At 50.6% G+C, this 14,469-nt stretch overlaps 1 protein-coding gene across 3 annotated transcripts in view; it reads left to right on the forward strand.

The window, feature by feature from the left end:
• LCOR (ligand dependent nuclear receptor corepressor) overlaps window positions 1-12,625 on the forward strand; it is an 82,623-nt gene extending 69,998 nt beyond the window's left edge. For all 3 annotated transcript variants that reach the window (XM_051616718.1, XM_051616719.1, XM_051616720.1), the window contains one exon: window positions 7,599-12,625. In XM_051616718.1, the coding sequence (XP_051472678.1) occupies window positions 7,599-12,318 (4,720 nt within the window). In that variant the 3' untranslated portion in view covers window positions 12,319-12,625. The remainder of the gene's footprint in view (window positions 1-7,598) is intronic.
• Window positions 12,626-14,469: the final 1,844 nt, after the last annotated feature.

Genomic DNA, 14,469 nt, shown 5'->3' on the forward strand with positions numbered 1-14,469 from the left:
CTCCATTTACTGCAGGATGGACAGGGATCCAGCAGTGGTGGGCTGAGGAGCAGGGAAGAGGCCATGGACCTCCTTTACCCTGGGGCCAGAGCCAGAGTGTATTCCCAGCTCACACCCAGGTTTGTTCAAGATACTCAGAGCAGCCCTCCTTCCTCCATAGGGCTGGGCTCTGTGCTTTTCCCTTGCCTTAACTGGGTGCTGCTTTTTTTAAAATGTGCAAAACTGTGAGAAGGCTTGTAAGAACTTTTTTCTTTTTTTTTCTGCCCTGCATGCTTTTGTTATCTGTCTTTGAGTGCTATCTGTTTTTCTGTTTATTCTGGTCTTCTGATCCTATCTATTATTTTGAAGCACCTAGCTCAGGGAAGATGCTGAGTACTGCCTCAGAAAGATTCATGGTTATATATATATATATATATATATATATATATATATATATAAATTTTTTACCTCTTAAACTGAAGATCCCAGATGTCCTTGATAATTAGAAAAATTAGCAAGGACGATTCTAGAAAAGCTTTGAAAGCTAGTATGTAGAATAATGTTTCCAAGATGATAAATTTCCCTTGGTTTTAAAGCAATAGCTCAGTGGTAAGTTTTTTAATTAGTCATTAAATATTGTATTAGAAGTATCACAAGTGATGATAAACTACGATAGAATACAGCTGGGTTAGTTACTTGGGGAAGGTGGGAGAGGAGTAAGCTATGACAGGAATATAAAAAAGATAAACTTATTTGAGGTTGCTATTGTGTTTTTTTTTAATGTAAAACCTACTTTGCTTTGTTTTAATTTTTATTTGGCTACAGGTGGGGAGAAGGTGATTTTTAATGTTTAACTACTTTAAAAATTATTAAACAAATAAAAGACACTACTCTGAAGGGTTAGAAGTCTGAATTGGTAATGGATGTCTGTTGTATATGCAGTCAGTTGGCTTATTGTTGAACGTGGACAACTTGACAAATACATGCAACTGACAAAAACCCCAACCAAACAAAACCCACCCGTAACCTGTTTCTTTCTGCTTTTCAGTTGAAATGCAAGCTCAATCCATCCCCACACGTGGGACGGTGTAAATTATGGGGCCTTGAGAACGCCACAGCAATATTTCCCTAGTTATTTTGGCTGTGCATTGCACAACTTTGGCTTTTAATTTAGAGAAGAAAAATGTTTTTTCTCCTTGCTAGCATTTATGTGGAGCCTCAGCTCTTTCTGTGCTGCTTTTCTATTTTTTTTCAGTGCAGCAAGAGAGAATTACTGTAGCACCCACAGAGGTGTGAAGGGACTCATTCATCTGTGTGGGGAGTGTTAGGTGCCAGGCATATTTCTGAGGATTGAAATGCAGGCATTTAAACTGGTACATCCAGTGTCAGCCTTTAACTGGGGCTTTTATAGATGAGCTCCAGAAAATCTGGCTGCCCTGGCTTATGTGGCTGTTTTGCCCATTGCCTGCAAGGGACTGCTGCATCCTAGAGCTGTGCCAGGAGAAAGAAATGTTTCCCCTCACCTCTACCTCTGAAAGCTTGAGGTCTTTGCTGCAGCTATGAGTGAAGATAGGTTTGAACACGGTACTGCATGTCAAATGAAGCAGGAAAGATGCAGCATGGGTTACCTTTTGTTGCCCTGGGGTAATAATTTCGGGCAGAGCACTGTCTGTAGCCGTGGCTCCGTGTCCACTGCAGTGATATTGGCGTTGGTGTGGGCTGCTGCTGAAAAATGTGGTGCCACCACTGCCTTGGTCCAATGTCTTTCCCTGCTGGCCCTGGCTTTCACAGCTGCTGCTGCAAGCCGAACCAGGGCTGGCAGAGAACTCATTTCCCCCTTTCACTGGACAAGACCCCCATGTATTTCTGCGTGCAGCCCCCTGGCACTGGGGAAAGCAAGCCCACCTTTGGCAGCCCACAGCTGCTTCCCAACACACATTTAGAATGCAGGATTCACACTGGCCGTGGGGCTGGGATCAGCTCACCTGCCTGCCAGCCACGAGCAAGCTCCTTTTAAGAGGCTGCTCCACTTTTGCAATCCCTCAAAATGGCATTTCTACCCTGAAAAATAAAGGAAGTGGCTGAAACAAGCAAGGCTGGAGCTGCCCCTGAGGGCAGCAAGACACACTGCCTCTGACTTTGCGGTCAAAGTGGTCAGTGCTTTGAGTTCAGCTGATGGAGAGCATTGCTCACAAGCTAGGCTTTCTTCTTAGTTATCAACCTTTGTCAAATCTCTGCTTTTAGCCATGTTTCCAGGGCACCCTTCATCTTGGTGGTGTACTCCAGTGGTACCTCTGGGTTTGGGTGGTGTGAGGCAGCATTCCACTGATTCACATGCAGTCAGCTGTGTGACAGCAGGAAGAGGAAGGGGAGAGGTCACCCCCATAAAAATACTAAATTGGATTTTATAAGTTTATAGCTATGTTTTGTTTCTTTTACAGAACTATAATCCTGGTGCTTAGAGTGGTCTGAAAGGAACAGAAACACTTAGCCTTGAACTTTTGTTCTGCTGCTGCTTCTTGTGCCTCTGAGGTACAAAACATACCTGTAAACTTATAATCAATTAAACCAAAGTTCAAGGGCTAAAAAAAGAAACCCAAAAAGTGCACAGGCTTCATATTCAATAGTGAGAAACTTAGGGTGGGCAAACAAGAGGATTGCAGTTGGCAATCAGCAGGTTTTTGGAGACCGGCATCACAGGTAGGTTGGTATGAAACAGTTGATTTCTTTCTCTTTCTTCTCCCCCTTCCCTCCCCTCCAAAATACACTCTTGAACCACCGGCAGACTGAGCTGCCTCTAAAGTTCTGTTTCTGGCATTCACAGGCAGAACAAGCTCAGCATCATCCTGGTGCACCCAGAAAAAAGGCAGATGTGGCAACTGCACCAGCAGGTTAGGGGCACAGCAGGAGGTAGCTCTGCAAGTAGGGCAGAGCACCTTGGGCTGCACAGAATGAAATCCAGATAATGTGGCCTTTCCTCTCCATACTGAAAATCCTATACCTGTGCAGTCTATAGGTGTTATGGACAGACAGACTCCTGCCTTCCCCCAGCCCCATCATCCCCCAACTTCCTGGCCTTTGTTGGAAGCCCCAGGATGTCCCCAGCAAGAGCTGGGGGAGGGTTGATTTCAAACTCCACGAAACAGTCGAGGCACAATGCAAACAAATGTATTGCAGCACACAGCTATGCAAATAGCTTTAGAACACAGCACGTTTTCCCCAGCGTTAATTGCTGCACCACCGGCGTTGCATAGCAACAGCTCCGCTTGTGTCTCTGACAGCTCCTGCCCCTTGATGCCTCTGACACCTTCTGCGGCAGATAGGGAAGGAGGAGAGAGCAAGGCTGCCCTGGGAAATCTGGAAGGGCCAGGAGGTAGAGAGGGGCTCAGGTGGTAAGATTTGCCTGGGACGCTGGTGTGTCTTCTGCTGGTGTGGGCTGACATGTGCAGTGGGGCTGGGAGTGGAATGTTGTGATGTGGGAGCAGAGGAATCCCTGACAGCCCCAGTCTTGTGTAGGCAGGTTTCAAGGCTGGTGGCCAGAAAGGGCAGACCTCCCATCTCCCAGGCTCTTCAGGAAAGCTCGCTGGCAGATGGGTTGTCTCTCCCATTGCAGGGAATCCTTCTGGATACCCCACAGGGGTTTGTGACAACCCTTGCAGCTTGGCTACAGGCATAGAAGGTCCCCAGTAAGTTGCTTCACCCTGGCCACAGGGATACAGTAGGTCTGTGGCTTCTTCAGCCCTTGACAAGGGTGATATATTCCTCATGCACACCCAAAGCTAGGAGAGCTTCAGACCAAGCCCTGTGGGAAGGGGTAAAAAAAGGTGCCAAGGAAAATGCTGCAGCAGTGTGGGCAGCTCTGGGCTCCCTCACATGTCTGCTGAGCCCAGCAGAAGTTGCTGGGCTGACCTGTGCCTCTTGAAAAGGCACCCTCTTCAGAGGCAGGGGTGACTGCCTCCCGAGAACAATTTTTCCTGCTTTTAAAAACCATGTTCCCAATTCCCATCCTCTGCATTTGTCACTTGGCCTTCAGCTCCCACTGTGCCTTTGCAAGCCAAGCTGAGGAACCTACTGGTACCCAGCACCTTCCTCTGGGAAGGCACTTTGGCTCTGCAATCAGCTCACCTCTCCTCTCTGATAAGCCACAGAAAGAAATAGTTTCTCTGCAACAGTTTACACTGTCCTAAGCAAGCCTGCCTGAAGCCATGGGGCACTGGAAATAACCTCTTCTATTACACCTGAACATGAAACAAATTCTTCTCTGAGACTGCTTTAAGTGGTGAGGATGCAGCCCATCCTGGATTCATTGGCAAGAGGATGGCCCTGGGCATGTTTTATTCAGTAGTAATAGCCAGAACAGACAGACTGTGAGAAAGGCTGGGCAGATCAGCAGGTCCTGGGGAGCACAGGGCTGTGTCTGGGAGATCTGGGGATGGAGAGGCACAGGCTGTGTCTCAGCATTTATGGGATATGGGGAGAGGAAGGACCGAGGTGGGATCTAGCTGTGCTTTGAGCCTACATGCAGGTGGTGGGAAGGGCTCTGCTTCCATGAAATCCTCTGAAACAGAGAAAAGATGCTGCCTGCAGCACGCAACAGGGGTGGGCTGGGGAAGGAGCAGATGAGCTCAAGGTGGGAAGTTGCTGCCCACCTTTGAGCCAAAGTGATGTGAGAGCAGAGGACCCTCAACACATTGCTTCTGCAGAAGCAGGTGAACTGTGTTGCTGAGTGTGAGATGGGTCTCCTAAGGAAAAAGGGCAGTGAGGCTGAATGGATTTATTTCTGTTATCAAGTAGGAAAAGAGATTTATCTCTGTTTTTTAAATTTACAGCTTAGCAAGCTTATTGAATCTCAGATTGACTCCTTTGAGTACAGTGGGACAAATAGGGTGAAAATGAGCACCATGGCCCCAGGCACATTTCAAAGGAAGAATCTAGGTGAAGGCAAGACACAAATGCCACCTGGAGCCTTTAGGATGGGGGAGCCCAGGTCCCCTCTGCCAAACGAGGAGGGTGTAGGTCTTTTCCAGCCCCACACACCCGTACAAAGTAGGTGGGACCTGTGACTGCATTTGGCATCGTGCTGAGTGACTGCACAGTGAGGAAGGACCCTACCAATCCACTCTGCTCCCTTCTCCCAAACCAGGGACTCCGTACGCAGACCTGCAGTATCCTCTTTTCACCCAGCCTGGAGCTTGTCCTTTCCTCCTCACCACCATCCAGGCAACCAGTTCATCTGTGCCATGGGCTGTTCCTTCACAGCTGTTTTTAGTGTGTAGCACCCAGAGGTGCCCTGGCAAGGCAGGGGTTGGCTGTTTTGCCACTTTAAAGGCTTCCCGAGGCTGCTGGGGGAGCGTGGAATTGGGGTGGGCCAGGGCAGGGCCACACCTCTGCTGCCACTGTTATAAATTCAGGCTCGTTGGGGGAAGATGGCTGCTACTCTTAGGAGCTGGGCTTGCGGGCAGGTAAGAGGAAAGCAACCACCCTCTTTGCAAAGGTGGAAAAAACAGTTGTGCTGAGCTCTGCCTCTTCACAAAGCCCCCTTCTCCAAGCCTTTCTCTTGCAGGGTGCGGGTGAAAGATTTTTTATCCCCTTTGTTACTCGGAAGGGCAAGGGGAGGAGCTGGGCTGTGTAACAGATTCTGGCTCACATAACCCTTCCCATATAGGGCTCTGGAGAGCAGCCAGGTTGTACCTGAACATTTTTCTTTAATCCCAGGTATTGCAAATTGAAAGTCATTGCAGCACCAGGTAGAACCAGTTGAGACGGTTGCTAGAGGGTGTTTTTCCTGCCCGGGTGTAGTAAAGAAGTCTCGAGGCACATTTTTTATCACTAATCCTGAAAGTGTGTTCTGGAGGTGCTGGAGCACATTCAGTGAGCTGAGCTCACTCAGCCTCTCTGGGTGCTCTTGAGAAAATTTGTCCAAGAAGTCTTTAAGGAGACTGAGTGGCTGTGATTGAGAGGCAAAGCCTTGTTACATTTTAAAAATTGGGCAAATCGGAAAGGAAAGAGCTGGATAGCTCAGGACAGGCTTGGCTACAGCCTAGCACTTCTGGGTGAGGAGGAATCCAGGTGCTGCCTGGCCAGCCCAGAACCCAAAGCAGCCCCTGTGCACCTTTCCCTGCCCTTTGACAGGTTTGGGAGCAGAGCCCATGAGCCTGGGGAAGCAGGTTGCTGCAGGTGCCTTCCCAGCACTTGTCAGTTCACAGAAAGCTGCCGCAAGCAGTAAGGAAGCGGCAGGTGAGGTCTTCCCAGAACCAGCTCCTGTCCCTGCCTTTCCCTCCCTGCCGGTGGCTCCTCCAAGCCAGGGCTCATCCTCCCTGTCTGCCTGCTGAACCCTTCTCCTGGCAGCATGGGGAGGGAAAACCCACTGCAGATGGAGCTGATTTTCCTCATCCTGGCCCTGAACCCTGCAATAAGCATTGCCCCCCTCAACCCAGCCAACCCAGCAAGGTTGGTGTCTGATGCTGGGGGAGGAGGGAGCAAGACTGTAGGGGATGGAAATTACTTTAACTGCTCCAGTACAAGGCCAAGAAGTGCAAAGTACAACTGTTACTGCAAAGCAGCCCGGTGTTACTGGCAAAGACCCTGTGCCAGGCAGTGTGGGTGCCAAGGCTCACAGCCCCCTCGGTGTGGCAGAGACTGGGTGGGAATTACCTGTGCTGCCATTGGGAACAGATATGGTCTCAGTAACAGCACTTGGTGTGGCTCTCCTGATGAAGTCATGTGAATACTGGGTAATTATCCCTTAACTTCTCCACCAGTAAGTCCTAATTAATTGCCTCTGCCAAGCAGGTAAATTTTAATCACCTCGGTTTGAGAGCTAGCTGGAGGCAGTGATCCTGTAGCCATCTGTGCTGTAGAAGCACACCTGTCTAGGCGACCACTGCATGTTAACAGTCAGCCCATCACCTGCAGAGCTGCTTTGTTAGATGTTAGTAAATCAAAGGTCAGTGCAAATGGCAAGGCTCTGCACCATGCAAGGGTGCGTTGCTGCCTGCACATCCTATGGGCTGGGAGCTCACCAAAACTTCTGCAGCCGTTACAGAAGAGGCTCAGTTCTGCTCAGCTTGCCTTACACTCATCCACTTCTGCCACCAAAACATTAATAGAATTTGAAGCCTCAGAGCCATTCAAGATTTCTGGCATCTATCTGCCCAGCTGGGATGCTGTTCTGCTCCCACCCAGCCTGGCTGTGCAGGTTAAGCATGCAGAGGTGTGCAGTCATCCTGGTGAGTCCCCAGAGTGCTGGGCCTTCTACACCAGGCACCAGGCAAATACTAAATCTGATTCTCACTGGGAAATGTAGGTTTGCTTTGAACATGGCACATGGTGCCTATACACCAGAATGTCCTAGGCAGAAGTGTAATTCTGGGTGCTGTGGCAGTGGGAGACAGACAACAGTGCCAGTCCATGTCCTGCCAGCAAAATGCATATGTAAGTGTGCACGCTGGGGACTGGAGGGGTGCTTGCCAGCCCCATGACAACAGGGTGATTGGTCTCAGCTGGAGGTCAGGCAAGGGATTTGCCTGAGTGGGAGGAGAAGGGTTATTCCAGTTTTGCAGCATAAACTTTTATTCCCTGAAACATGTTACTGATTGCTTCTCTCTTTGTCTCTCTAGTGAGGATGCAGCAGAGACAATAGCAATAGACTCTAACAATCAGCCGAAGTCTCCACTGGAAAAATTTATGGTCAGACTGTGTACACATCACCAGAAGCAATTCATTCGTGTGCTAAACGACATATACACTGAAGTACAACCAGAAGGCCAGCAGTTGTCTGAATCCGAGCGCATGGAGGCCTCTACTTGTGGCTCTGGTTGTAGCCAGAGAAGCACTGAAAATCAGGATAAGGGTGCTACTTGTACTGAATCAAAGCTCCCTTCTTGCTTGGACCTGGGACAGTCAGAGTCTGATGGCCCCCTGCATGTTACAGGACAAACCCCAAAGCAGTTGGTGGAGCTGAAGTCTCTGGAAAGAGCAGAGAGCTCCAGTCCTGCTTTGAGAAGGGAATTCTCCGAGCTCCCCATTGCCAGGCTTCGTTCTGCTAGTCCAAAGGATAGCTCTACCCAAGGATACCTCAGCACGTTGAACTCTTCCTCTTTGAATTTTCATCATGCCGCAAAAAGCCTGGAAGGGCAGCAAGCTGCTGGGCACGAGCAAGAAGCCAGTGCCAGAAAGTGTGAGGACAATAAAGAGCAACTAGCAGGTAAGACTCTTGTGGAAGGTTATATCTCAGTCAAAGTGGCAAATGTGAACGGCAGTGAAGACAGCTTGGATGGCTGTCTGGGGTCCCAAAAGAGTTCTTTCAGAGCTCTACCAGAAGAGTCCTGGGATCCCAGCTTTGCAGTGACCCCCCCTCGCAGAGCCGACAAGGAGAACACTTTGCAGTGCAGCTCAAAAGCATCTTTGCACCAGGACTTAGACACAAAAGAACAAGATGCAAGACCAAAGCAAGAAAACCACCTGCACGCTGTGGCCAAGGGCAAGGCAGGCTGCCACCTGCTCGCGGCCGACAAGGCCCCACTCGACAAGTCCAAAGAGGGGTGGCTGCCTGCTGGCGCCGCGCCAGCCACCCACCGGACCCCCGGCGGGCACCCCCGCGCCAAGGCAGCCTCCCTCAGATCCACACGGAAGAGCAAGAAGGCGTCGGGGCTGCGGATCAACGACTATGACAACCAGTGTGACGTGGTCTACATCAGCCAGCCCATCACTGAGTGCCATTTCGAGAGCCAGCGGTCAGTGTCGTCCCGCAAGACGGCGAGGAAGAGCACACGAGGGTACTACTTCAACGGGGAGTGCTGCGAGCTCCCGACCGTCCGCACGCTGGTGAAGAGCTCCCGGGCAGAGGAGAGGGGGAGCAGCCCGGCTCTGCGAACAGAGACCCTTGTAAGCACTAAGCCACCCCTGGTGCTCTCGGTGGGGGGTTCTGTGGGAGCAGGACGGGAAGGTGAGAAGAGGGTTTCCCTGAGGCTCCTAGCTAAAGGGGCACCAGCCAACCGAGAAACAAAAGAGAGAGCTGAGACAAGCTCAGTGCCACCCCGGAACACCAGGGCGCTGCGGTCAAGGGAAGCCACCATGGCCATGCCCTTCTTCTCCCTCTCTGCTCCACCTAGCCCCCAGAAAGAGGACAGCTTGGCTGGCTCGCCACCCCCCAGCTCCCCTCCTGCTGAAGGAGGGGGGACAAGAGCAGGCAGCACTATCCCCTGTGAGACTGGCAGCAGCCTGGGCTCTTCTGGGGATGGCAGCAGTAGTGGGCAGGCTGGTGATTTTGCTGCCCTCCACATCTCAGAGGCACCTGGTGGGGAGGAAGGTTGCCCAGGCTCTGACACACAAACTGATCTTGAAATCCCAACCAGCCCAGAGCTAAAGTTCCCCTTGCAGCCCTCCACCTCTGTGGACACAGCACCCCTAGCCCATGATGGTACCAGGGATCCTGCCCAGCTTCCAGGCACGGGAGATTTGGAGCTCTGCAGGGTACATTCAGCAGGGTCTTCCCCACACTCCCTGGGCCACCAGGCTCCTGATGTCCCCTGTGCCACTGTAGACAGAGAGAGCCCCCCAGAGCTCTCTTCCCCCTTGCAGTGCCTGGATGTGAACAAAAGCATCAATGCTGAACCAGAAGATGAATTATTGGGCATGGTGAATGATGGTGCCCTTGAGCAAGAGGAGTCTGTACCAGCCAGCAGAGCCCTTCCCAAAATCTCAGAAGAGGAGACTGTGATGGCCAGCATAGCCCTTCCCAAAATCTTGGAAGAAGAGGCTGGGCTGGCCAGCATAACCTTCCCGAAAATCTCAGAAGAGGAGGCTGTGCCAGACAGTGTAGCCCTTCCCAAAATCTTGAAGGAGGAGGCTGTGCTGGCCAGCATAGCTCTTCCCAAAATCTTGAAGGAGGAGGCTGTGCTGGCCAGCGTAGTGCTCCCCAAAATCTCAGAAGGGGAGACAGTGCAGAATAATAGTCCAGCAGGTGAAAAAGAGCCCGTTGAAGGGGAAATGCGGCTTGAATCTGACAGCTCAGACACTGCAGCAAAAGACTCTTCCAAGGACAGTCTAGACAAGAAGCGGAAGAAAGGCAGGAGGGTGCTTGTGGCATCTGACCGGTGTCTCCGAAGCCAGCAATCCCAGTCACCTGCTGAGGGCAGTGCTGAGGATGTTGGTTCTTCCAGCTCTGTGCAGCTTCCTTGCCTTGAGATCAAACTCTCCAAGAGCCCTGGCACTAAACGGTTCAAGAGAGAAGAAGTGCACCTGGACGGGGCAGCATCCGTGCACTTCCCAAATGACTGCTTCCCCAATGTGCTGCTCAAAACCAGTGAGGGGCCAGGCACTGGCCGGGATCCTGAGAGCATTGCTGAGCATCAGCCAGGTGAGGAGAATGGTGTCACTACCAGACAAGCCTACAAAAGTATCTTTGCAAAAGAGACTACAGCAGAGGGAGAAAATTCCTCTAAAGGTGATCCCTCCACTAACAGCAGCCGAAGTCAACCAGGTGAAGTGCTGGAAATTGGCATTCAAGAGAATTCTGAGAAGAAGGGCAGTCTCCTCCCTCTAGAGAGCAGCGTGCCTGCAAATGATGCCAAGCAAGTGGATATGAAACCAGGCGATGCCAGCACAAAGGATAAGGAGAGCTCTGACAGTGCTATGGGCATGGGCAAGCTGGAGAGCTACGAGCTGGTGGCCAATTCACCTCTGTGTCCCAGCAGCAGAGGCGGAAGCAGGCATCTTCCAGCAAAGGCTGCCAAGCATAAAAAAGTTGCCCTGCAGTTTTATAACTTAAGACATGCACCTGCACATGTTGACACTGCAAAAAAGAGCACACCAGGGAAGGAGTCTATGCAAGCGATACCCAAACCGAGGGAAGAAAGCATTTCAGGGAATGACAACTCCCTGGCATTGGAGGACTTAGACATGGCTGACAGCAAACCAAAGTTTATGGAATGGTGTGCCGAAGAGGAGAACCAGGAGCTCATTGCTGAGTTCAACACCCAGTACATGAAAGTTCAGAAAGGCTGGATCCAGCTGGAGAAGGAGGTGCAGCCAACCCCCAAGGTAAAGAACAAAGCCGACAAACTGAAAGAGATTTGGAAAAGCAAGAAAAGAACACGGAAAAGTAGAGGCTCACTGGAAGTGCAGAAGCTTTCTCCTGTACAGATGCTCTTTATGAAGGCCTTTAAGCTGTCTGACATCTGCCAGTGGTTTCTGGAGACAACTGAAACCAGGTCTCTAGTGATCGTGAAGAAACTCAACACGCGTCTCCCAGGGGAGATCCCCCCCATCAAACTCCCCATGCAGAAATATTCCTCCTCCAGCCTCTACCCCAGCTCACTGCAAGCCGAACGTTTGAAAAAACACCTCAAGAAGTTTGCTGCCACTACCCCAGCTCGGAATAACCTAAAGACCCAAAAGCTTTGGGCCAAAATTCGGGAGAACACTGATAAAGCAGAGGCTGAAGAAGCCACCACTCCCAGCCAGACATCTCCCACTGACTCCGACACTGAGGACCTGAGAGAAGACAAAACCGTTCAGCCTGCCCCCAGCTTGCCCACACAGGCCAGCACCAGGATCCTGCGCAAGTACTCCAACCTGCGGGGCAAGCTGCGAGCCCAGCACCGTGTGGTGAAGGCAGAGAAGAAGAGTGATGGCCTGGGGGACCACCTGTCCCTGGAGAGCAAGCAAAGCCGGAAGAGCGTGTGCATCAACCCGCTGATGTCTCCAAAGTTGGCCTTGCAGATCAAAGCAGATGCCTTCCCTGCTAAATCTCCATCAGTAGATGGGATGGGAAAGGGGCGGAAGGGCAAGAGCAGGTCCCAGGAGGACAACTCACCCAAAGGTGACCTCCAGCTCAGCAGAAAGAAGAGGACGCTGAGGGAGAGTGGGAGCACCCAGGAGCGGTCCAGCTCCTCCACCAAGGACAAGCTGCCTGCCAAGAAGGCCAGTAAAATAAAGCATTTGGAGGGCAGTGTGAAAGCTCCTGCCACCCGAAAGCAAGCTGCTGTGGAGAGGAGCAATAAGCTGGCTAGAAAAATATCTTTAAAAGAGAAGAGGGTCCCAAAAAGGCAGCTGGAGAAGATGCGGCTCCCCATACGGAAGGGCAAAGAGAACACAAGCAGACGGGCTGTCCTGCCCCCCAGCCACGAGGAGCTCTCCAAGTCCCTGAAGCAGAAGCCCCTGGGGGAGTCCTCCACACGGTCACAGAAGATGGCCAACAAGAAGCCCAGCAGTGGGAAGACCCTGACAAGGTCCATGAAGAAGATGCAGGAGAGCAGTGGGTCACAGGGCAAGAGGAAACTGAGGGCAAAAGTGGACTGTTCGCACAGCAAACGCTCACGACTGGACCTGAAATAGCGAAGAACCGGTAGCCATGTACAAAACTGATGTATAGTAGTAACCCTTTACCATGCATTAACTAAAGCTGCTTTTATAAGCTGTAGCAAGCCTTTAAAAATCCGCAGTTAAAGGATAACGCTTGTGATTTTAGGCATCAGCAGATGTGTCTCGGACAGAGAAGAGGTCAGCCTGTCTGGCTCTGCTGTTCGGAAGTTTCTGCAGTTTGAACGTTCCTTGTTTTTGTTTTTTTAAAACTTGGAACCAGGCAGTTTTAGTTAAAAGTACAGTGCCTTATTTATCACTTTAAAATAAAAAGAAGCTCGTCTGTGTGATTTGGAGGCTTGCATTTTATACTTGAGGCACAAGCACTTGTACTGTAGCAGAAAGAAAACCACCTTCGTGCACATGAAGTAGCTTTCAGCAGCCTTTGGGTGCACGCAAACGTTTCCCTTTCCTTCAGAGTTCTCCTTCTGTCTGTCTTCTTAGTGGCATTCAAAGCAAAACCAAAACCGTTTCCCATCAGTGAGGGAGAGAAAGGTGAATCTGTCCTTCATTAGTTTGTTGTTAGTAGTAGCTGCTGGTGTCCCAGTCTGTTACCTGCATAAAAGTATTAATTAGCTACTGGTGTGTATACTGCTGATGGCTGCCCCGTCGCACAGCCCCTGGGGTGGGAAGGTCCAGCTCAGGTGGAGGTGGGAGATGCTGCTGCCAGCTGGACCCTCTGGGCTGCATTCCTCTTTATTTCTTACTGGCTTCAGGGATGAATCAGTCCTGCCGTGCCCTGCTTTTGGACAGACCTCCTTCTCCTGTTTTGCTGTGCTGGTGGTGATTTCTGTGGTCTCTGACAACAAAGCAGTTTCTGCAGCTCTTCACTGAAGGTTGCATCTCTCCCTTCTTACAGGCTTGAGCTCCTTCTGATGTTGGTGTTCTGCAGAAGGAGAGCCCTGGCTCTCCCTGTGCTCTTGTGTATGTCTTGCCTAGCAATCTTGCCTTGTCAATCCTAAGGCAGGATTTGCAGTTGGAATAGGGTTGGGATAAGTGGCTGAATTGAGTTTATTTTTTACCATCATATGCCTTTCATCCTTTTACTAGCAAGGTGTGGTTGGTTTGTCCTTGCTTGTGTCTGGTGCTGTGGAGTGAAAGCAGCCAAGCTTCTGCCTTGTCTTGCATGGTGCCTTTGCAGGGCTCCTTTGCAAGCCTGTGCAGCACATTTAAAAGCCAGTTGGGGGTGTCTGCAGTGGCAAAACAGGGTCATGGTGCTGAGCACCTCTGAGAAAAACCTGTTAGAAGTGCACAGAGAGTGTGGCTGTGCTGGGCAGGGATGGTCAGTGACTGGGAAGGAACAGCTGTGGTCTGTGCTCAAGGAAAGGACCCTTGTTGCCCTTGCATCTCTTCAGCTTCATTGTTGTGTTGCTGCACAAAGTCTGTTTGCATCAATCCCATGCAAGCCTCCTCCTGTGCAGAAAGCAGCAATGCCTGAGAGGACAGTGTGGGCTCAGGGATTCCCCCATCTTTAACAGCATCTTGCTGGTCCTTGCTCTGCTCCTTGACCCTGCTCAGAGCAAGGCTCCAGGAGAGGCCATGGGCTTGAGAGATGCCTGCCCTAAGGGCAGAGACTGGAGAGGGCTCAGCTGCAATGGGAATTACTTTTCACAATTGGCATTGAACCTCAAATCCCAAAGCCCATAGACTGGAGGTGGAAAACAGGTAATAATTTTAAAATATTTCATTGTTCCTGTTTAGTATAGAGGATGAAACAAGGTGTTTGAGATCCACTCGCCCTTGGCAGAGCGCCTCTGGCTCTCCTGCAGGTGTTCCCTTCCCCCAGCGCTGACGCACACGAGGCTGCAGCACATTTTTTTCTTACTCTGAAATGGCTGATTTAGAAAAAAAATAATCCTTTACCTTTCCTTTGAATCATGCTAGAATAAGTTAACTCTCTGAACAGCTATGAGGTGATTAAATCTAGCCTGGCAGTCCCTGTACAGAGTAATATGAAATTATCTATTGCTTTAATTTTTACTGCATGCGTTTGATATGTCAAACATTCCATCAGAAAAGATTTAAAAGCGTTTCAAGAGAGATGTGAGGCAGGAGGGCAGTGATGGCTGTTAAATGACTGATCTGTACCTTTCTTACAGGTTGTCTTTCTCTCTTGCTTCTCCATCT

The sequence above is a fragment of the Apus apus genome, chromosome 4, assembly GCF_020740795.1.
Source record: "Apus apus isolate bApuApu2 chromosome 4, bApuApu2.pri.cur, whole genome shotgun sequence".
In the NCBI taxonomy this organism is placed as follows: domain Eukaryota; kingdom Metazoa; phylum Chordata; class Aves; order Apodiformes; family Apodidae; genus Apus; species Apus apus.